This window comes from Lagopus muta, chromosome 2 (assembly GCF_023343835.1).
Source record: "Lagopus muta isolate bLagMut1 chromosome 2, bLagMut1 primary, whole genome shotgun sequence".
Lineage (NCBI taxonomy): Eukaryota > Metazoa > Chordata > Aves > Galliformes > Phasianidae > Lagopus > Lagopus muta.
The window spans coordinates 34,502,700-34,524,224 of NC_064434.1; the positions used below are offsets into that span (position 1 = coordinate 34,502,700).

Below are 21,525 nucleotides of genomic sequence, written 5' to 3' on the forward strand. Positions count from 1 at the left end.
GACTTGCCAGGAGAACTTGATATTTTCAAATCACATGCATTTAGAATGTCTAGGGTTCTTTGATTTTTAAGATTCAGCTTTTCTTATTTGAAAGAAGTTGCCAGGATTTAAGGATTCCCCATTGGCCTGATGTGGAAATACAAACCCTAGTCCTCAGGGTATGGCTGTGTCCTTGTGCATTGAAGTACTCAAGAAAATATCAAGGAAGCAATTTCAGATCAGATTTCCTAAGTGATGTTCACAGGGGATCACCATGGTCCCAGTTATGTCTAGGAGTAACAGTAACATATCTGACAGGAAGTGTCTCTTCCCTTTGATGGTTTTTGCTTTAAATATTTTTAGTGAGGTTTTCTGTCTGCTTGTCTGTTTTTAAGACTAGATGTGATTGACACGTGCTGTTATTCTGTAAGGCCCTGGTAGTAGGAATATTTAAGACAGCTAAGATCAGTGACCGAGAATTTGTATTTGTGCGTAGTGAGAACTTAGCGATGTATTTTTGTGTGCGTGAAACAGAAATTGGAATGAGGACGTGGTAAGTTTACCTGTATACTGTAATTGATTTACATGTCAATATATATACATTTATGAGCATTGGAGCTGTATATGTAAGCTAAAGAATGCAGTAATTAGCATAAACGAATAGAAAGTGTTTGACAAGCTGTGTTTGTGGTGATGTAGGAGGGGAAACGGCGAGATACTGAATTTGAATAGCAGATAGAGCAAAAAAGGTAGTTATATGAGTGCATTTAAAGCTCTGTAACTGGTGTAGTGCAGTGATGTGACTTGTGGAATGTTTACAAACAATGAATTTTTTTAAAGGAATGCCATTACTGTCGTGTATGCACTGTGGTGATAAGAAAGCCTTGAAAGATAGACATAGCAGGAAGGATGAATTTTTTTTATCATCGCTGGTTTTTGCTTTCTTTTTCAGCTCTGTATTGTGGAGCACTTCCATTCCAATCCTCTTAGTATACTGTGTTGCCAGCTGGAAGAAGCAAAGAGGAGAGTAAATTCTTTATCACATAATCAGTGTGAAAACGTTCGAAGACTGCCCTCTTTTAGAAGGTAAGAGGTGAAATAAATTTTTGAACAGTCTTATGTTCAGTCAGCTTTGAGAACAATGAAAGGAATCTGTAAAGTGTGAAAACTGTGGGCTATTGGTGCATTCGTGTAAAGAAAGAAATCTATCAAAAGGAGGACAGTGCTCAGTAATTTCTGGAACCCTCAGTTTTCTGGTATAGAGAGTACAGTGGTTTGTACTCTGTTTTTCCCTCTTGTCCTTAATACAGAAACAAGCTATTATAACAAGCAACCATAAATCACTCTTCAACTTGTTAAGCCGACATGGAACATAATCTCTAGGGTTTTCTTCTGGCCTTTCAACTTGCTGGATCTGACTGTCCCTTTTTGAATCTTTTCAAATAAATCCTTACAGTAGCATAAATGCTTTTAATTTTTTAACCTTATAGCTTTTTAAGCTCAATCTGCATCGTAATTTTTGTGTTCCTGTTTTTCGTTGCCATCAGGTATGTGGAAAGTCAAGTCTCAGAGGAACAGATCGCACTGCTGACAGCAGACAGTTCCTTAAAGGTGAAATTTTAAGACTGTCTTTGGATAGCACAAATAATTTTCCAAAAATATATTAACTTATGTGGGAGATAATAAATTACACAACTAAGATATATGGTTCCTGTAACATCTTTCATACAGTACATACTCTGCTTCACGTCCAGTGGTGGAGAATTAGGATCCATGGGTCAAAGTTCCAAATCTCTGGGCTTGCCAGGTACTTTTATACAAAGCTGCACAGCTTTTCTTGCATCAGCTTTTAGCTACATGTAGAAATAAAACTGCCTAGAAGGAAGCTTACAAGGCTTATTTATGATTTTGTTGTATATGATTACTCAGACTGAATTTCTTGGAAAGTCAGTGAAGTGTTTAAAGAATGAGCTACTAATCTTGAAGGTTATTTCTTAAGCTTTTAATCCTCTGTACCCTCTGAGCAGTCTCTGATTGCACCCAGTAGGGGAGACCAAGTCCTAAGGCACACATCCACACTACATGTTGTGCAGGATGAAAATCTAAATTTACGTAGCGTATTTATCTAAAAGTTTGTCAGGTGATTGAGGTCAAGCTGCTATTGTGAGCATTTTAAGAGTTCATCATCCTCTAAAAGAAAGATCTGTTTGTAATTATCATCAGCTCAATCTCTCCCAGTACATGCATCGTTCAGGATAAAGCGTTTCTCTCAATTTCACCTGAAGTTGAGCAACCTGTCAGGCAAATGGTACGGCCAAAGACAAAGCTATTCATGTATCCTAGCAGGTCTTCCTGGTCTGTAAGGACTTCTCAAATTTGAAGAATGTTCATAGAGTCATAGAATTGCAAGGTTGGAAACGACCTGCAAGATCATCCAGTCCAACCATCCTCCCATTACCACTGCTACCCCAAGCACTAAACCATATCTCGCAGCTCCTCATCCAGACGTCTCTTGAGCACTGCCAGAGACAACAACTCCACGCCCTCCCTGGGCAGCCATTCCAGTGCCTGACCACTCTCTGAGAGAAAGTTTTTCTTTACGTCTAATTTCAATCTTCCCTGGTGCAACTTGTGGCCATTTCCTCGGGTCCTGTTTGTTGCCTGGGAGAAGAGGCCAAATCCCTCCTCATCCCAACCTCCTTTCAGGGAGTTGTAGAGTGCAATGAGATCTCCTCTGAGCCTCCTCTTCTCCAAGAGAGAACACTGTTGTTGTTAATGTTTGGAAGAGAGCAGGCAAATTTGTGAGTGCAATGCAATTCTAGTAGTCAAGGCTAGAGATGATTTATGTGTGACTTTCTGATCTATGGTTTTCAACGTCAAAAATAGCTTCAGCAACTGCTGCTCCCTTGGTGTTTATTCACACCTCAGCAGATGTGCCAGCACAGCAGCTTGCATAGCTGTGGTATAAATGTGATCAGATTTACAATCCAACTTAAATAACCTGACCAAAACCAAAAAGCCATGGAGTTTTTCTGCTGGCTTGTTTCTGCAGAATAATTTCCTCAACCTGTTCTCTCTGCAGGTGCATAAATGCTTCTGTTAAAACAGCAGGAAGGAAGGAAGGAGTGGGAATGAGCGGCAGTGACTGCTTCTTTGTTTAAACACCGTTTAATGGGCTGCTGCTTTAAAAGTTGAATATTCATCAGTATGTTTAATAAGTACAATACACTCTTTATTTCACAAGGCCATCCCTACCCTGGAAATCTGGAGAAGAAACAGCCAGAACTCTTGTCTTTGTGCATATGATGCTTCTGATAAATCTTACCATAAGGCATATTGCGATCTCTGCAATAGGAGTAGGAGTAGGATTGCATTGCCAAGCTGGCAGCGTTACCTGGATGGGGAGAAAATGCCCCACTTTAGCATTAATGAGCTGCTATTTCTTCTGTATGCCTTCCTGACCTACAGTAGCATTCCTAACTTGGGAAATACTTTTAAGGACATTATGGAAGTTGTACTTCTTAAAAAATTTACTGTTTTCTTTCAAGACCAGGTAAACTTGCCATTCAAACTCACTAACTAAATTTGCAGTATTCTTTCTCAGCTGCTATCTGGCATCTGTGTTGGTATTTATTTTTTTTTTAATCTATGGGAGGAGTTCCACCTATTTAGAGTAATTAGGATTTAAATGCATTTTCTCTTCAGTTTTACATCCTAATTGATTTCAACTTTGTCTGAAAGTTCTGACAGATTTCATTTGAAATTATGTAAGTGGGTTCATCTGTATTTATTGAAATAATGTTGCATCATCTTCTAATTGTGTTTTCAATCTCTAGTAAAACAGAAAGGAGAGAAACAGAATATGCCTTCCCACTCTGTTATTTGGTGAAATACAAACTGCATTTCCATTTACATAACTGCATCAGTCTTGATCTGAGAAACCTGATAGGGGAAATACAGATGCTAGGATGCTCTCAGTCTGGGGGAGTAAGATTGATTTAGCCACATTAAACAGAACTTTCTTTCTTCTCCCATTTTTTTTTTTTTTGTGGTGATGGTAACTCTTTTTTAGTGATTCTTCTTAGCACTAAAATACAAACCTAGCAGCATGCATCTTCATAGAATCACAGAGTGGCCAGGGCTGCAAGGGACCTCAAGGATCTTGAATCTCCACCCCCTGCCACATGCAGAGCCACCAACCTCCCCATTTAATACCAGACCAGGCTGCCCAGGGCCCCATCCAACCTGTCCTTGAACACCTCCAGGGACGGGGCATCCACAACCTCTCTGGGCAGCATGTTCCAGCACCTCACCACTCTCATAGTAAAGAACTTCCCCTGACATCCAACCTAAATCTTCCCTCCCTCAACTTAAAACCATTTCCCTTGTCCTGCTATTATCTACCCTTTTAAAGAGTTGACTCCTCTCCTGTTTATAGGCTCCCTTTAGGTACTGAAAGTCTGCAATGAGGTCACCTGCATGCAGCCCAGCTCCCTCAGCCAGTCTTCATAGGGGAGGTGCTCCAGTGCCCTGATCATCTCTGTGGCTCTCCTCTGGACCCTCTCCAACAGCTCCCTGTCTTTCTTGTACTGGGGACTCCAGACTTGGACACAGTACTCCAGATGGGGCCTCACAAGAGCAGAGTAGAGGAGGACAATCAACTCCCTGTCCCTGCTGGCCACCCCCCTTCTGATGGAGCCCAGGATACCATTTGATTTCCAAGCTGCAAGAGCACAGCTGGCTGTTAAGTTTTTCATCCATCAGGACCCTGAAGTCCTTCTCTGCAGGGCTGCTCTCAAGGACCACTCCTTCCAGTCTGTATGGATGCCTGGGATTCCTCCGGCCCAAGTGCAAAACCTTGCACTTTGCTGTGTTGAACCTCATCAGGTTCTTCCAGGCCCACCTTTAAGTCTGTTGAGGTCCCTCTGAATGAGGTCCCTTTTCCATGAGGAAGGATCTTGGAAGTCCCACATCTTAGGGTCTTGGAAGTCATTTTAGTAATTGTTAAACTAGTGACATTTAAATTTTAAGTGATAAGTCCACAAGGAGAAATGTCTTAATGGTTTTTATCATCTCAAAGGTTTTCCTAATTTCATAAAACTCTCTGCAACACCAAGTCTTTGTTGATTTCAGCCTGCAATATGATACTTGTATCTTCCACATATTAGTTTGCCTTGTATTGCCTGTGGAGAAGGATTCATTTTTGTTTTTAATCTTTGATACTCTTTAGCTTAACTTTAGAGAACTTCAGTGGTTAGTTTTGTTTCATTTATTTATTATTTTTTCTGTTTAGGGTAGCTCTCTCAGAGCTGAGTGAAAGGGCAGTAAAAATGTAGAAAATTCTGTTATTTTCCTTTGATCTTTAATTACAGTCAGGGGAGAGATGATCTTCTCATTAGTAAACTTTATTGTAGTGAGCCTAAAATGCTTAAATATACCAGCAGAGATTTCTAGTGGGATTTTCCAGAAGCATTACACATTCTTCCATGGGAAGCCAGTGATGATGAGGGACGAACTGGCAAATTCAGTAGCAGCAGTTCCTAATTTCTTTTTCCTGATACGTGGTTTTTTTTGTTTGCTTGTTTTTTCCTGTTACTGAAAATCTGAATCCATAAATAAACAAGTTGAATTAAAAGCACATAGAAGCAGCAGCTCTAGAATACTTTTCTGTGATCTGATCCTTTAATGTTTATCTCTGTAATAAGAGCAGGAGCCACCCATAATGCAAGAGAGAGTTTTAAGAGCACTTGTGATAAAAAATAAAGCAATTAATAAAGACTTGAATAAATCTAGCTGTGTAATTTCTCAGTACCTATTACATGTATTGTCTTGGTTTTAGGGGATACCACAGCAGTTAAATGTTCTTGAAAATGATGCTTTTGCTAATCAATAGCAGCTGTCCAGTGAGATGGAAGAAAAAGGGTTAAAACACAGTGTGATTGCAGTGAACTATTAAAATAAATCATTTTTACCTAGTGGTCTTAAGTGAAAATTGGGGATTTAAGTCACAGCACACCAGAGCATCAAAACCTCAGAGTCATGTTACGAACTTTGTGAAGGTTTTAAACAAACTAATGTCAGAATGACTCCTAATTGTTTCATGATCCTGTCACTGTAGGAAGCAGTGCGGAAGCTGCTAGAGGACTTGAATGTTTACCATGAAAATTATTTTCCCATTCTGAGATGTCTTCATGTTTTCACATCTTCTCTTCCAAAGTATCCTTTGGGCAAGCAGGTGAAGTACTCTTATTCTGTTTCAATCAAACATCTTTTGTCGTTTCCCAGCAGGACATCTGAATTAGTATTTATTCTTTTTATTTACTGTTCTGCTGTTTTGCCCCTTACTTCTCCAACGGAGACAGATGCTTTCTTGCCATGGGAAGAGAGGAACAGCATGTGGTTTCTGTGCTGGCAGGGATGATAGCTCGTCAGTCAGCAGGAATGTGTTTGTAGAAGGAGGCAAATGTACAGATCAGCAAGTGAATTGGCAAGTTGATTTTTCCCACACCTCAAATTCTCTGTATGAAGTGCAAGCAGTGTATACTCTTCTACCACCTACAAGAGTCAAATAGTCTCATTTTGGGAATCTGAGTAGTGAGTTATAGCAATTTTCTGTGTAAAATAAAATGATAGTAAGGCAACAGTGATAATTGCTCCATATAGCCATATTGCTCTAATGTCAGTGATTCTCACAATAAGCAATTTCTTCTTCCACTAAAAGAACAATATATTCTGTTCATGTGTATTTATCTGTTCTCAATCTGCTACATGTTGTTTTTAGAGTCCATCCCTAACTACAAAATTGAGGAGTCCCAGTATTTGAGATTTAAGAGTTGTTTAGTTAGTCCCTCTGCACTGATCTGTGCAGTTACCTTCAGCTGGTTGTTTTAAACCTGGTGCAGGGCAACACACAGACTCCAGCAATGCAGGGAAGTTAGTTGTATAAGATACTGAACGCTCTCGATTTATGCCGCGGTCATTCTGTGTATTTGAGTAAGAAGCTCTAAAGGAATTACATGTTACTTTAAAAAGCTTGTTGTAAGAGTTCTTCAGTGCTTAGCTTGTAAAAGCAATTTATTCTTTCCTCACTTTCTGCATAACAGATCAGGGAACTGCACTGTGCATGTTTGGAAAACCGAGTGTGGGAGACGGAAGAGTATGAGTCATCACTTCAGTTAGCAAGGTGACTTTTTAATCCTTTTTATCCCTTTTTTATTCTGTGTAATACCACTGTCCACATGTACAATATCAGTTGTCTGTTCTTTTGGAACTTAAAGCTGAGCATGCTACCTGTGTTGAAGATCTGCAGCTTGTAGGATTGTCTGCAAGTACAGTTGACTGTGTTCTTCATTTTGTATTCCTACTGTTTCCTATGAAACTCAGCCAGAATCTAATATTTCTTATGCCCAGTGTAAATATGCTGAAGACATTGAGAAGTGTTTATGTAAATGAGAACATCAGCTGTATCATTGTTAGATATTCTTTCAGTATTCTTTCAACGAACGTGTTGTGATGGTGCATTTTTGAAAACTTTTTTATTAACTGTGGGTCAACCAAGTTATTAGTTTTAGTTGGCCTAAACTGCGATCCATTCTGAAATAATCAGAAAAATCAGAATCTGTTCCAAATGGCAGCTGTGGCCTTTATTTCTTATTTTGCTGCCTTTTTTTTTTTTTTTTTTTTAATTCCATAAGCTTCTCTTTGAGTTTGTACAGGGGTTGTGCTAATTGTTACTGAACTTCAGGAGAGCTGTGTTTGTCTTGTCTATCAGTGTTTAAAATTGAAAATTCATGTAAGGTGATTTCCATAATGGAAAACCTTTACATCGCCGTGCTGCAACACAGGCTTCTAAACTTTCTCCTGTCAAGTAACTATTTAACTGTTTCCTGATAACTGCATTCATTCAAACATCATTTCTGTTGCTCAAGGAGCTGATACAACACTGTTACCGTAACTTCCATGTTGAGAGTCTCTGCCATTGTGAGGTTTGATGTCTTGACAAGGAAGTTGAATAGGAAAGCCAGCTCTGTGGTGGCTGGAGGATCACTGGGCTCACGTGCATAAGAAACATTCTCTCCATACTGTCCCCGTACCACACTGCATTTTCCCACAGCACCACTTTGCTATATTTTTACCCTCATGCCATTGGAAGGATTGCTTGCTTGAGTTGTCATGTCTGCAGTCATTTCTTAATTCTTTTCTGACTCTCTTGAATCTTGACGGCGCTCGATCGCTTATCTGCCCTTTGTCACAGATGTGTCACTGTGCTTTTCTGTTCTGTCTGTTCTTAATATCTAGTGACTCTTGGCCATTTTTACCTCTCCCATTTTTCCTCCTATGTCTAATTTGCTTTCCTCCACTCTGAATTCATTTGCTTTCTGGTTGATGCTGCCATCAGATTCTGGCTTATTCCCTCTTTGTTCTTTTTCTGTTCATCTCTCTCTTGTTTTTTTCTCTAACCCTGGCAACCACTACATGGAATTTCTGGTAGAAATAACACTGATCAGAGTAGAATAAAAATATCAGTAGGGTTATTGCTTTCATAGATTATGGGTGTTTGTTGTTGTTGTTGTTGTTGTTGTTTTTTAGTTTGATTTATTTTTTTGTTTAAATCCAGAAATTCCATCATTTTTTCTAACTTCTTCAATGTGAGTTCCTTGTAACGTTTGAAAATCTGACTGGGATTATATATATATATTTTTCAGCTTTTTCTTTATCTCCCTTGTCCCTTTTAACAAATATTTGCTGTCTCTGATATTTCTGCATGGGATCTTGCCGCTGTGTTTCAGAAGGAAGTGGCAAAATGTGATCTTTGCCCTTCCACTGAGTCTTCTTTTCTTTTCCCCCTTTGCTTCACTGTTATTGACTGTTCTCTAATCTCTCTGCTCTCCTAGGGGCTGTATCACTTATTGATATATGATATTATATATATGATATATATATATCATATCATATATGATATGATGACTTATTGATCGCTCTCACTCTTCCATTCTTCTTTTTCAACATTTTCTGGAGTCATCTCTTTTTTTTTTTTTTTTTCCCTTGTATTAAAGAAATAAAAATTAGAGAAGAGAGGGAGTGAATGTGAGGTTTAGCAGGTAATTGGTCCAGTAAGAAGAGAGAGAATTGAGAGATGTAGGAGCATGTCTCTCTTCACTGATTATTGAGAGCAAACTGGCTTGGGCTTCTGGTCAAAATTTAGGTGGCAAAAAGTTTTAAGTCTTCTATCTGTCTGGATGCTGTACTGTGTTTTTGGCTGCTGATTGCTGATGTCATTGGTCACATGCTGCTTATCACAGTCCGGCCATTTTATATTTCTGTGTTGTTTACCTGTCTTATCAGTTCTTCAGGCAATCCTCCTTTCAGCATTCTGAAAGTGTTTCTATGGGTTTCATCCTGGCTTGCTTTTTCTTTCATACGGCATATGACATATACATGTCTGAGTAACAAGAGATATTTATTGGATGTATCTGGATGATGTGAGATTTTCTGATCCCTGGAATACCTTGCAGAAGTCTCAGGTCCAAAAGGCTGGGAAAGATCCTTTAGTGTTTCCCAGTGTGCAGTAACAATACTTTTGCCTGCTGTTTGGGCCTCCTAGCCTTATTATCTTTGTAAACAAGTTCTTTTCCAGGTTCTCATGTCTGGGATACTTCTAAAACTTACATATTGGAAAAAAAATACTAATATAAATGAATGGAAAAGAACATATTTTCCATCTGCATATCTATACATCTTGTCATCCTCTTGTCGTTTTACATCTTTAACTATTGCAGTGTTTTCTCATGCCTGGAACAAGGCCACCTTGTTCACCCATTATTCTCTGCAAAACAGTAAATGTTTTGTACCCTTTGTGTGGTCAAGGTCGCCTTCCTCTTGTTAGCTCCTGCTGGTTTTCTGTACAGAATGAATGTATGTAAAAGCAACCATTGCCTCACAAAACTCCATAACCACAAATCAGGTGAACATCAAGTGCTAATCAGAAACTCGAGTTTGAATTCCATTTGCCTTTCCAGACATTGACAAAGCTACCCCAGCCTCTTTGGAATGCCTCCTTAAATCCCTCCTAGACAATGTTTAGCTAACTGACACGGAGACTCACTGCCTGACACACTGATGGCCACCATTTTGTGGGCTTGTTAGCATCCTTTTTTCATGTATCCACGTCTTTTCTGTCTTCTGGAATCCCTTATCATCTTTGTTTTGTACTTCATAAAGAAGAAGCAAAACCACACGAATAGGCTGAGTAGAGCTCTCAGAAACAGTCGCTATTACAAATGTGTGATTGTTCAGAACTGTGGTGTTTGGCAATTGCACCACATGAAAAAAGAGCCATGCATGTGTAAAGGTGGTGGCTGGATGAGGTGACTTAATTCTGGAGCTCATTTATGGATATTTGCAAGGACTTGCTTTATTATCTTTTGAATGAAGATTGTGAAACTGAGAAGTGCTGGGTGACGTTTGTAAAATGCCCTAATATATAAATAAAACTAAGTAAATGCTAGGCTGGAACTTGGACTAGATGACTTCAAGAGGTCCCTTTCAACCTAAACGATTCTGTGATTCTAGGAGTGGTTGGGTGGTACCAATTAAATACAGAAAGCAGTAATTCCAGTTTAGTTTGAGAACTTGTTTTGAATCACAGAGAGCAATCTACTCCTTGCATGGGTAAATGGATATTGCCCTGTCCCAGCTAAAACTAAGACATTCTGATTTCATAATATACCATCTTCTTTGGAATCAGTTTTAAACCCTACTATATTTTTGTAATGGGCTTCATAGTTTGAAAAGTTACAGATTCTCAAAACTTGTAACTATATATCCACTGAAAGTTTTTGTGTAGAGTATTAGAAAGAAGTTTCCTCATCAGTCCTGTAGAAAAATGGTAAGTACATCTGTCCAAAGCAATTTTGTTTGTATCTTTGCATTTGTTTGATATCCCTTAATTTCAAAAAAGGAAAAAAACTTGTCTTTATGGGGGTTTTCTCTTTTAAAAGGATTTTTTTTCTACTTATTTTTAACTTTTTTTTTCTATGAAGAACATTGAAAGGTGTTTCATCATTCTGTGTCCATAATTGTGTCTTTTAGAATGTTGAACAAGTCTGATTTGCTAACCATGCTTCAAAAGTGTGTGGAAATTCTTGTGTCATCTCCTGGAAGGGAGTTTGATGAGATAGTAGAGAAGCTGAAAGAGTTCTTGACCCAGTTTCAGAAACTAGAAGGTGGGTGTGCATCGTCATACGTTCCCTTGCAGATTAAAGTGAAACTGTTCTATAATTGGGCAAATGGTATTTTTCCTGGTCATGTTCTCTCATTGCATCAAGTTGTCAGATATTTCAAGATTGTTTTTGAATACAAGACACAATTAGGACATGTTTATATGCTTTATTGGTTTGTGGTTCATGCTTTTCTAAGGCAGAATTGTGATGTAAGATAAGAAATTGGACAGATCAGCAAACATTGCTCACTAAATCTGTCATGTGTATTCTGAGCATTTTACCAGATGTTGCAATTAACTAAAAATATTTAACGAAACAGTTTTTGAAAGATAAACAGAAGCAGATTTCCTTCTGACGTGGTGTTCAGTCCAAATGTATATAAAGTTATTGCAGTAACCTTCAGTTGGATTCACATGAAAACTAAACCAGTGTTGGTTGTCATGGCCCTGTTGACATACTGTAACTTTTCTTGCCCCTTTTAGCTGGTTACTCACAGCAGGGGGACATTATGGAAACAAGGAATGCAAATGAACAGCAGTTTTCCATCTTTCAGAGACAAGTTAACAAAAAGTGCCATATTCCATCAGAAACAGGAACTGATGTATTCCAGCATTTGTCTGGAATTGGAATTTGGTTCTTTTCTTTGAACTGTAAAGAAGTGCTCGCTCCTGTCTCTCTTTTGAATATAAAGCAGCTACCGTCTCATCTCTTGTATGTGTCCTAAATGGAGGTCATTCTCAGTTGGAGCTGCAGCACTCTGTTTGGACAAGTAGGCCAAGCTTGGCTTGTTTAGAAGAAAAATTATTGGTTTTTTTTTTGTCTGTACCATATAATTGTGGAAAGATGCAGCAATGTCAGGGCTGCGGTACAGGAACGAGGGGACTGCTCTACAAATAAATGTGCGTTCCCTGAGGATGCTGGCACTGAAGATCCTGAACTAGATTGGACAACCTAATGGTTGGTCTAGTCTGGAAAATTAAAATTAAAGCACTTCAAAATGTAAAATCTCCAGAAGTATTCAATCAAATAGTTGGATTTTTACCTTGGGGGGGATAAGGAAGAACAAGAAATGAGAACACAGCAACACACAGAACTGTGAGACGAAAAGTCAGTATTTATTTCAAATGATGATTTGAAGAAGTTTTTAAAACAAGGAAGGTCTAACGAGTCCATGAATTATCTCAGTTTGCTTTCAAAGAGGATTTAAGCTATGAAGTGAGAGGGGGAAATTAAAATAAGCCTTAAATGAGTAGTAGGTTGCTGAGTTAGGTGACTTTCTGTATGTTTCGGTGTTCATGCTGATCTTTAGCTGAACTTCTCTGCCAAAAAATGTTATGTATCTGGATCTCCCTCAAAGCCCCAGTGAAGGCATGGTCCCAAATGGTTCCAAATGGTTTTCTTGTTGTTGTGTCTTGTTGTTCTTTCCAAGACTGCCTAATGAATTAGAAGAAATCAAAACTTGAATCTTGGGGAAAGAAAATGCCTTTATGTTGGGTCTATTTTGACAGAAGGATTAATTAAAAGTAGAAACATCAGACAAAATTCTATTTATCCCAAAATTCCAAGATAATACATTTTTTGCCATTCATTGGTAAGGGGGTCTTTTAAAAGCCTTTCGGCTTTGGAATTGCTCTGATAGCAATTTTGTAATGGGGCTGATAACCTCACTTTTTTTTTTTTTCTTTTTTTAACCTTTTGACAAGAAAGAAATGTATTGAGAAATGCATGCATGTGCATACACGTGCTGTCAACATTGAACCGGAGGAAGAAAAGATGAGGTTGCTTTTAAATATGCATTTTAATGATCAATTCTTTAGAGTACAGTTAGTTCATATCGTGGACCAGAACATTTTAATAGCTTTCAATAAAAATTGGAGTCATTAGTTAGTTTTAGACAGTTAGCCAGCTTTTTTTTTCTCAAGAACTAAGAATGGCTATAATGAGCACTGCAAGATGTTTATTGAATTGGTATTCTGTAACATTGAAAGTAGACAGCAGTCTGCAGTCCTGCTCTCTTTACTGGTGTGTTTCGAAGCACCAACTGTAGAAGATAATTTTTGTTTTCTGTTAGGCCTTTTCTGTTCATACTGAGGGAACTGCACTGATAATTTTGTTGACACCTTTCTGCAGGGCAGTAGAAAATACCAATTCATTCTATGTAGATCATCAACAAGATTTGTATACAATGATTGTTATTGCTGATGGGAGCTTTACTTCTGACCTGTAGGTAAAATCTCCATCTTGGTAACATTTTGTCCATAAGGCAAGAAGGCCAGTTACATTATGATTAGGACATAACCTTTATTGTTCAGTGTGGCCTTGATTGTTCTGTCAGAGGGTTTGCTTGCTTGTTTTCAACATAAAAAAACCCTAATTAATGATGGGATTGATCAATGAACTATATGACTATGAAAATAAAATGTGCTTATAAATTAAGATGAAAATAGATTTGGATAGCGAAATACGTGAGCAGGCTTTCAGTTTGCTACTCTGGTTGCTGTTTTTACATTTAGTGGGTGGACTGATTTCCTATTTGGTATTTGTTGCAAATGTAAAGGAAAAGAAATGCAGTGTATGACTTCCTGAACGTTCATTAAGCATCGATACTATCTTGCACTAATCTGTCCAGTTTACAAGTGCTGAGATTATGACCCAGAATGACCTAAGTGGATTTCAAATGATGTGCAAGGCTTGTGCTGGATCTTTTCTCAGGGATGCATTGCTTTGCTTATTAACTGTTGGACAGGCTGCACTGCTGACTCCTTTTTAACAATTTCTTACAAGGGCGAGACTCAAAAGCTGCCTGTAGGTCTGTAAACAGGTAACTCTGAATGCTTCTAAATTGCTTGGGAGGTTAATATAGGTATGGAGGAAGAGTTTACCCCCACATAATAAACATGAGTTTTGTTCCTGTAGCAGAAGCTTACCAAGAACGAGATGAGTCCGTATCGCCCCAAAAAGAGCTCCAGAAGAAGACAAATCTTTATAATCTCCAGAAGGTTAGGCCTGCATTGACTTTACTCACTAGTTCTTTAACTGAATGTTTCTTTAGATGTATTTGTCCGTGGTTATGTCTTTCCTGCTTGCTGGAACTCTGAGTAAAGGTTGTGTACAAGTAATTCTTCTGAAAAATGAAGTAATAATACCAACTGTGTGTGTCAGGCCTACCTGATGTGTAGAAAATGATAGAAAATATCTGTCATTAACTAGGATCTTAACATGTAAATTAAGAGATTTCTTTGTATTTGACTTGTAAATTATGCTTCTGCCTAACCCACATTTCTTCAAGCTTCAGGCCTGAAGAATTTTCGTAACTCCTACCAGTTTGAGAACTGGATACACTGGCCTAAATAAATGTAACTGCTTGATCACATTTCTTAACATCATCGATGAAGACATGCCAGCAAAAATTAATTATACATGTTCAACATGTAGATTGTGTTCTCCAGAGAGTAACTACCTCCCATGTAGTTTTATGCACTGCTTTTTTTTAAAGACTTTGTTGGAGTTGAAGGAATCAAGGCGGTCTAAGAAACTGACCAAGTTTGAAACGCTTCGTTTTGAAGTTGTTGACTATATAGACAGTCTTGTAAGGTGAGCTTTCCTGTTTGATATTTCTGCATTGATTTGCACTAGATGCTAGAAGAGAAATTCTGCTAACAAGTTAGCATGGGAATAAGTCTTGTCAAAATTGTCTCTTGGTCCCTGTGGTATGAAGCTTCCCCCTCCCCCCCCCCCCCATGTTTCTTTCACGAGTACCCTTACAACCATTTATTTTCAGTAGATTAGTAGAAGTAATTGGCACGTGAACTGAGAAACTTATTTTGGAGAATAAAGTTGAGGGGAGGACTGGGTGTACATGATAAAAATTTAGCCAAGAGTTTTCATTCTAATCTTTGCTGATCTGTTCTGTTCATGAAACTGCATAGATGCCATTTTGGGAACTGTTTAGCAAGGAAGGCGTAGCAAATAGAATCTTGGAGGCAGTAGGGTAGCAGGAAATCTGAAAGACCTGGGGTGTGTGGGTTAAGAGATGAAGGCACTTATTACTGTACAGCTTTAGCAAAGGGCAGTTGCGGGCTGAGAGTGTGGTGGCATGGGTGGGAATAGAGAAGCTAACAGAAGTATGACTGAGCCAAGAAAAAAGAAAAAAGGCTTCATTTTTGAAAGTAGAGTTGAGCAAAGACTCATGGGGGTGCCTCAAGATGGATAAGTAAGATCTGTGGAGTGGAGTTACATGACTGGTGATAGCATTTATGCCCTTAGTTTTGAATTTATCTCTGGCCCAGCTAGAATTCTAAATTAAATCCATTAGACTAAATCCATTAGATCAAGAAATCTTTAGATGTTGTACTGAGGGACATGGCGTAGCGAGGAAGTATTGGTAGGAGGATGGTTGGACTGGAGGATCTTAGAGGTCTTTTCCAACCTTGGTGATTCTTCGATTATATGATGTAGAGTTGATAATCATTGACTTCTTTGCTTTGAAATTCATTTTGGCCCCGTTGTTTTTTGAGATGTGTCAATATTGGTCATAATACATTATTGCAGTCTCCAACTGCAGCAGAGTTCTGCTCTCCCTTAAGGTAAAGCTCGTATCTCACCCCCTCACCCCATGCCTCATTATTTTTTCAGACGTTACCTTGTTCCAGCAGACCACAAGACTCTGCATGAGATCGTGTATTTCAACACAGCCAGTGTTCTCCGCGAGCACCTGAATGCTGCCCCGAGGATTGCACTGCACACAGCTTTGAATAACCCATACTCCTACCTGAAGGTAAGAAACAAGGGGGTTGTTTGCAGTGCTGGAATAGTTTCTCAAGACTGTACACGAGGATGATGTTAAAGACTTAGTTTTGCTGTTTCATGTAGTTTGGCACACGCCCAGCTGTTTTGTAGTGGGCCAGCACGTCAGCAATGATAAGCAACTGGGAACTTTGCTACGAGCTGGGGAATCTGTCTGGCTGAAATAAAGGAGCAGATTATGGAAAGAGTTTTATATGGGAAAGCTGTTTTCCAAAGCCTGTTCTAGTGATGATCTTCTCTTTTATAGTTGCTATGAATGGGAGGACTGCGTGCATGGGGGGAAAAATAGTGTCTATGGCTTTTTCCAGAGACGTCTTTTGCAGGGTTGGTCATAGTCCTCACTGTGTAGACTTGCAGACGTGCTGTAAGGCACAGGCTCTGCTCAGTGCAGTGAAGAAATTTACAATAGATGTGATGAAAATTACAAAGGGGATTTAATTGAGTCTGTTTTGTTTTACGTTTACTTTAATATCTGCTGTGAATCGATATCCTGTCTGAGCCCAAGAAAAGGATTGTTATGGATTCTGTTAGTTAAGCTGACCTTTAGCTGGAGAAGAAAAAAAAGCCCTTTTCCCTCTTCTTTCTTACATCAAATCCACGCTATGGAAGGAAATTCACATAAAGGAAGGAATAGCACAGGATTTGGAGAAGGAGTAGATGTTTATTTACTTGTTTTATCCTTGATTAGAGATGATACACAGAGTTATCCACATGTCCTAACATTCCTTTTAAAAAGTTAAAGAGGACACTGGTTTTATCTGTATCCGGGTGCTTATTTGTTACTTGAGTTGAAGTCAACACTTAATTATCAGAAACCAGAAAGAAAGTGATCAGTCTTTTAAATCTACAGCACAGTTTGGTTTGGGTTTGTTGGCACTGTGCTTCTCTTTGAAAAAGAGTTGTCAGTTTTGCTGTGTGCAGAGTTTTACTAAAATCACCTGTAGACCTTTTAGGTGAAGATGGAACTGAGTGGGCTTGCCATAGAAGAGACCTTGAATATAAACATCAGCAATGGTTTCAGGAAACATGTAATGATTAGGAGAGCTAGCAAAATCTGGTTACTGATGTGTTTAATAAGTATTCTTTTTGATGAATTGATAGGACGTAAAGTCCTCTGTCATCCTGCACTTCACTCTTTGACATACTTTAACACTCTTTGACATACTTTAACATACTTAACAAACACATTTTGACATTTGTGGAAACGGTGAAAGTTTTGGTATAGTTTCTAGTAGCAGCAGTATTCACCAAGTACCTTGCTTAGCATTTTAATCCGTGTGAGTCACGGGAACTGTTTGTCTGAATCGTATCCACAACTTCCACATGGCTTGTTCTTTCCTGGGATGTGACCAGAGCAAAGTTCTTTAGAGCTGTTCCTCCCAGAGGGCCAGGACAGGAAAGGATCTGCTTCACTGGAGTACCAGCAAATGATTAACGACGTGATGCATTTCTTACAGGAGTCCAGTTCCAGTGATTTATTTCGCTAAATGTGAACCAGAGGTCAGATTTATTCTGAGAAGAAACGCGCACAAAACCAAGTGTCATTCTGTTCTCATTGATCCCTTGAAAATGCAGCAAGTTGTAACTTGGAGTATCAGCAGCTCACTGCTTAGAATTGTATCAGCACAAGAAAATGTCATTTTTGGGTATTTCTAGGGTTTAGATGATCTTGGAAGTTTTGTTCTTGACCTTGTGCGGAAAGGGCAATTTTTCACCTTGATCTCAAGGAAGAAGCCCTACTGTAAAACAAAAATCCTTGAGTTGCAATTAAACTCTTGTACAGGAAAAGGGGGTACAAGCATTTGCACTTTAGGAAATGCGACAATGCTGTATCCAGAGCAAGGCTGAGGAGGTTCTGTCTGGCCCCTGGGGCAGGGTCAAGCAACATGAGAAGGCCCAGGAGTGAGCTGGGTTGTTCCCATCCCATAGTCTTCGCTTTCTGAAGCAGCACCTCTGAGCTCCATAGCGGGGTTCACAACTGGCTGCTCCTCTTCGAGCGGATTCCTGCTTGTTGTTCTGGTGGTGCCCTACAGGGACAGCTTGGGGGCTTTCTTCCCCACAGATCTGCTGTAATGCTTGCTGGGTGCTCTGCTAAGCCACTTAGGGTTTTTACCAGCTATCAAACTGGTATTAAAAACAAAACAAAAGCCCTAACAGCGGGCAGGGAATCATTTGTGTAAAATTAGAAAATCAATGCAAAGTGTCCAACAGTGCCAGGGTCAGCATGAGGGGTGAGTGGTGGAAAGGCAGAGTTGGGAGAGGAGAGGAGGGGAAAGGAGGTGCAGAGCTGCCCTTCTGGGCACTGCTGAGCCTTCAGGTCACCCCGAAGTGGAGCTTGGCTGTGCCATTTGGTGACACATCAGTGTTAGGGACTAGGGCACCATACCGTCACGTTTTGAGGTTTTAGCTGCAGTGTTGGATTTCTTTGGAGGCCATCTTAGCTAACATCAGCGGCTTCTGTGTTCTCTGTAAAATAAAATAAACTTGGAAATTGTTAGCTATTCTGGTCATTGTGAAATGCCTCAGAAGCGTTGGAATCCATACTCAATCTGAGTCTCAAAAATTGCAGAACTGTGATGTGTAAAATGTAAACTGGAGATTCTTGAGGAAAGCTGTGGTTTTTGCCCAGCTGCCTTTCCTATCTTGAAAAGCTTTGATTTATGAAGGCATCCTTGCTAGGGCTTTATGGACTTCCCAACTCTGGCATATTTGCTGCCATGTTTTATTAGTGTATAAAAGCATTTTAACAAAAAATTTCTGGGAACTGAAAGGAATAGTCAGTAATTGTTTTATTAAGGGAGTTGGCTTCTTAGTGTGTGTGAAACTGAAAATTGAGCAAAAATTACCAACTGAGATGAAATATCCTGCAGCTATGCACAGACTTTTTCTTGTAGCTCAAGTGGCTCTTCTACTCATAAATGGTTCAGTGCTGATGACCTGGATTTCCTGACATATAGAACAGTTTGTGAGACATCAGACTTCTGCTTTTATAGGTCTTGAGTTTAAAGCCAGAGAGAAATGACTGTGACATTTCAAAGATAAAGATCTGAGATGAGGAAAGCAATTTTGCTTTTTCAGTCCATGCGATCTATGTTATGACTTTCTCTTTCCTTTCTGGAGTGGGCGTGGGGGGAGATGTGACACCTTTTTAATTACTACATGGTAAAAGTCTGAGATAAAATGTGACACGTTTCTCTCCCTGAATCCATAGAGCAGGCCATGTCTCTGAGATACATGAACGGAACTAGAAAGAGAAATAAGAAAAGCCAGATCAGATAAGTGTTCAAATAGAGAATGAAGGAGTAGCTGGGGGGGGAGGGGTTTGTTTAATGGTGTCTTCTTTCTGTTTTTTCTTCTTTGCACCGTCAACTTCTCACTGAACACATAAGCAGCAAACATTTGGTTAAAATACCCACCGTGTGCATTTCCTGAAATAATGTTATATTCAGCACTAGAGATCGTTGAAGATTAAAGACTGACCAAAATCACTGTATTTGGTTTTCATCAGAGTGAAGCACTGAAGAGTGATGGAGGAAGCATTTCTAACAAAGCTCCTGACATATGCATTGCCTACAAGCTTCATTTGGAGTGTGGCAGATTGATTAACCTCGTGGATTGGTTAGAGGTATGTAACAGTGCAAACTGTGCCTGCTTGCACTATTCTGCTGATTTACCTTTCTGCTGCTTACCTGCTCTTGTTTAGTGCCTCTTTTGACACCTGAGCTCAGTGAATGCCTCAGTTTTCCCCTGTGCAAGAACACATGCTGTCTCCAGGTCACTGGCCTGGAGAGTTTTCATAGAATCACAGAATGGCCTGGGTTGAAAAGGACCATAAAGATCACCTAGTTTCAGCCCCCCTGCTACGGGCAGGTCTTCTGCCTACTATGAATCTTTCATTTCCAGCATTATTACTCTGTGAGGAAATCTTCTGCTTCCTTTTATGTTTGGTGCAGATGAGATGTTATGCTTCACAAAGCTACCTTTTCCCCTCTTGAAGTATTTTGGGATGTTTTCATGGAAATGAGCAAGTGCTGCCATTGAAGTGTGTGCTCTGGGGGCAGAATGCTTATGTGAGGGAAGACCAAAGCTTCAAGCTCGAAACCCTGTTCCATACCAAAACCAGAAAATATAAAAAGAGAACGTGCATAAATTATATATTCTCTATTACTCCCTTACAACCTTATTTCCAACGTTTCTCTGTATTCTGGAAGTCCAACTGGTTTCCATGAGCACTGCAAGTGTTTGGCAACCACATCTTGTGGGCACCTGCAACCCACAAGCCCACGCCATTCCTTTTCCGTGTTCTGAATGTGCTTCATTTGCTGCTGCCTTGTTTTGGTATTTGAAGAGGATGCAGACATCAGCTCCCTATCAAGCTTCCTCATGTCACTGACTTTTATAGCCAAGTTAATCTTTCCAGATTGTTTAAACTGTCTTGCTTTCTGTATTTTTTTCACTCAGAACTGGTCAGGAACTAGAATTAAAAATGTAAGCATCCGAGTTCATAGGGTGACATTCTTTCCTTCTGTAATTCTGTGATGGTAACACGTAACCTCGCTTGCTGTTTGGATTGCTGTGAAGATGACATTCTCATGGAGCTCCTGTTCCAAGATCTCATTCCTCCCAAGTGACTGCGCTTAGCTCAAAGCTCATTCTTTTAAATGAAGCTCCATCTGTTGATGAGATGGTTAGCTCTGTGCTGCTTTTCCCTTTCTAGGCTTTCTCGACCGTGGTGACAGCAGCTGAGGGACCAACTGCAGATGCAGCTTCCTCAGACCAGGTGGATGATGTTATACAGTATCCTTTCTCATTTCTGTCTCAAATTTGGCTTTCAACTGCTTACAGGATCAGTATAAGATTTTTTAAATGCAGCTGCAAGAAAAAAACAAGTCAACTAATTTAGGCAGTCTAAAGGTAATGAAAATGTCAGAGGAATGGATCACCTGAGGTACCTGGGCTGGAGGCTGTGAGGTAAGAGCAGCTTTTGACCGAAGGAGCATTTTGGATCTGAAAGGGAAGCTACAGACCTTACAAGATGAAGCTACTCTATTGAGTTAAATCATCTGAGTGTTGGTACATGTGCACGTATGGGGAGAGAGCATTAGTGAGCAAAAGATGGTAGGAGATCTGTGCCCTGCAGGGGAGGTGAAGAGATGGTAGGTTGTTCTGAGGAGGAAAATGGAAGCAGTAGCAAAGGAAATGCTTACACAGGATTATCTCTGCAGAAACCATTAAGTTCTGGTACCTTGAAGCTGAGAATTTTAGTTCGCATGAAACATTCATTCTGTTTCTCACTTACTTAGTCCTGATTCTGAAGCAAAGCCTGCAGAATATCTGAAGAATAAGCATTAGAACCAAAAGTGCTGGCTGCAAGTAGTGCTGCCACAGGGATGAACGGTTGCAGAAGAGATCAAACTACAAGGAGAACATACATATGCTGTAATGCTACACCTGTCCTTCCTTCAGGTAGCTAACACAAAGCTAAGTTCTGTTTATCTCACAGTCATATAGCTGTGTC

General features: G+C 39.6%; 1 protein-coding gene across 2 annotated transcripts in view; it reads left to right on the top strand.

Annotated features, from left to right (window-relative positions):
* The window catches only part of ORC3 (origin recognition complex subunit 3), a 42,620-nt gene that overhangs the window by 16,263 nt on the left and 4,832 nt on the right, over positions 1–21,525 (top strand). Inside the window, exons 10-19 of one of the 2 annotated variants that reach the window (XM_048937863.1) lie at positions 932–1,065; positions 1,527–1,590; positions 6,098–6,214; positions 7,083–7,162; positions 11,071–11,204; positions 14,118–14,200; positions 14,698–14,795; positions 15,837–15,978; positions 19,516–19,632; positions 20,725–20,804. In XM_048937863.1, the coding sequence (XP_048793820.1) occupies positions 932–1,065; positions 1,527–1,590; positions 6,098–6,214; positions 7,083–7,162; positions 11,071–11,204; positions 14,118–14,200; positions 14,698–14,795; positions 15,837–15,978; positions 19,516–19,632; positions 20,725–20,804 (1,049 nt within the window). The remainder of the gene's footprint in view (positions 1–931; positions 1,066–1,526; positions 1,591–6,097; positions 6,215–7,082; positions 7,163–11,070; positions 11,205–14,117; positions 14,201–14,697; positions 14,796–15,836; positions 15,979–19,515; positions 19,633–20,724; positions 20,805–21,525) is intronic. The other variant, XM_048937864.1, reaches the window with a different exon arrangement.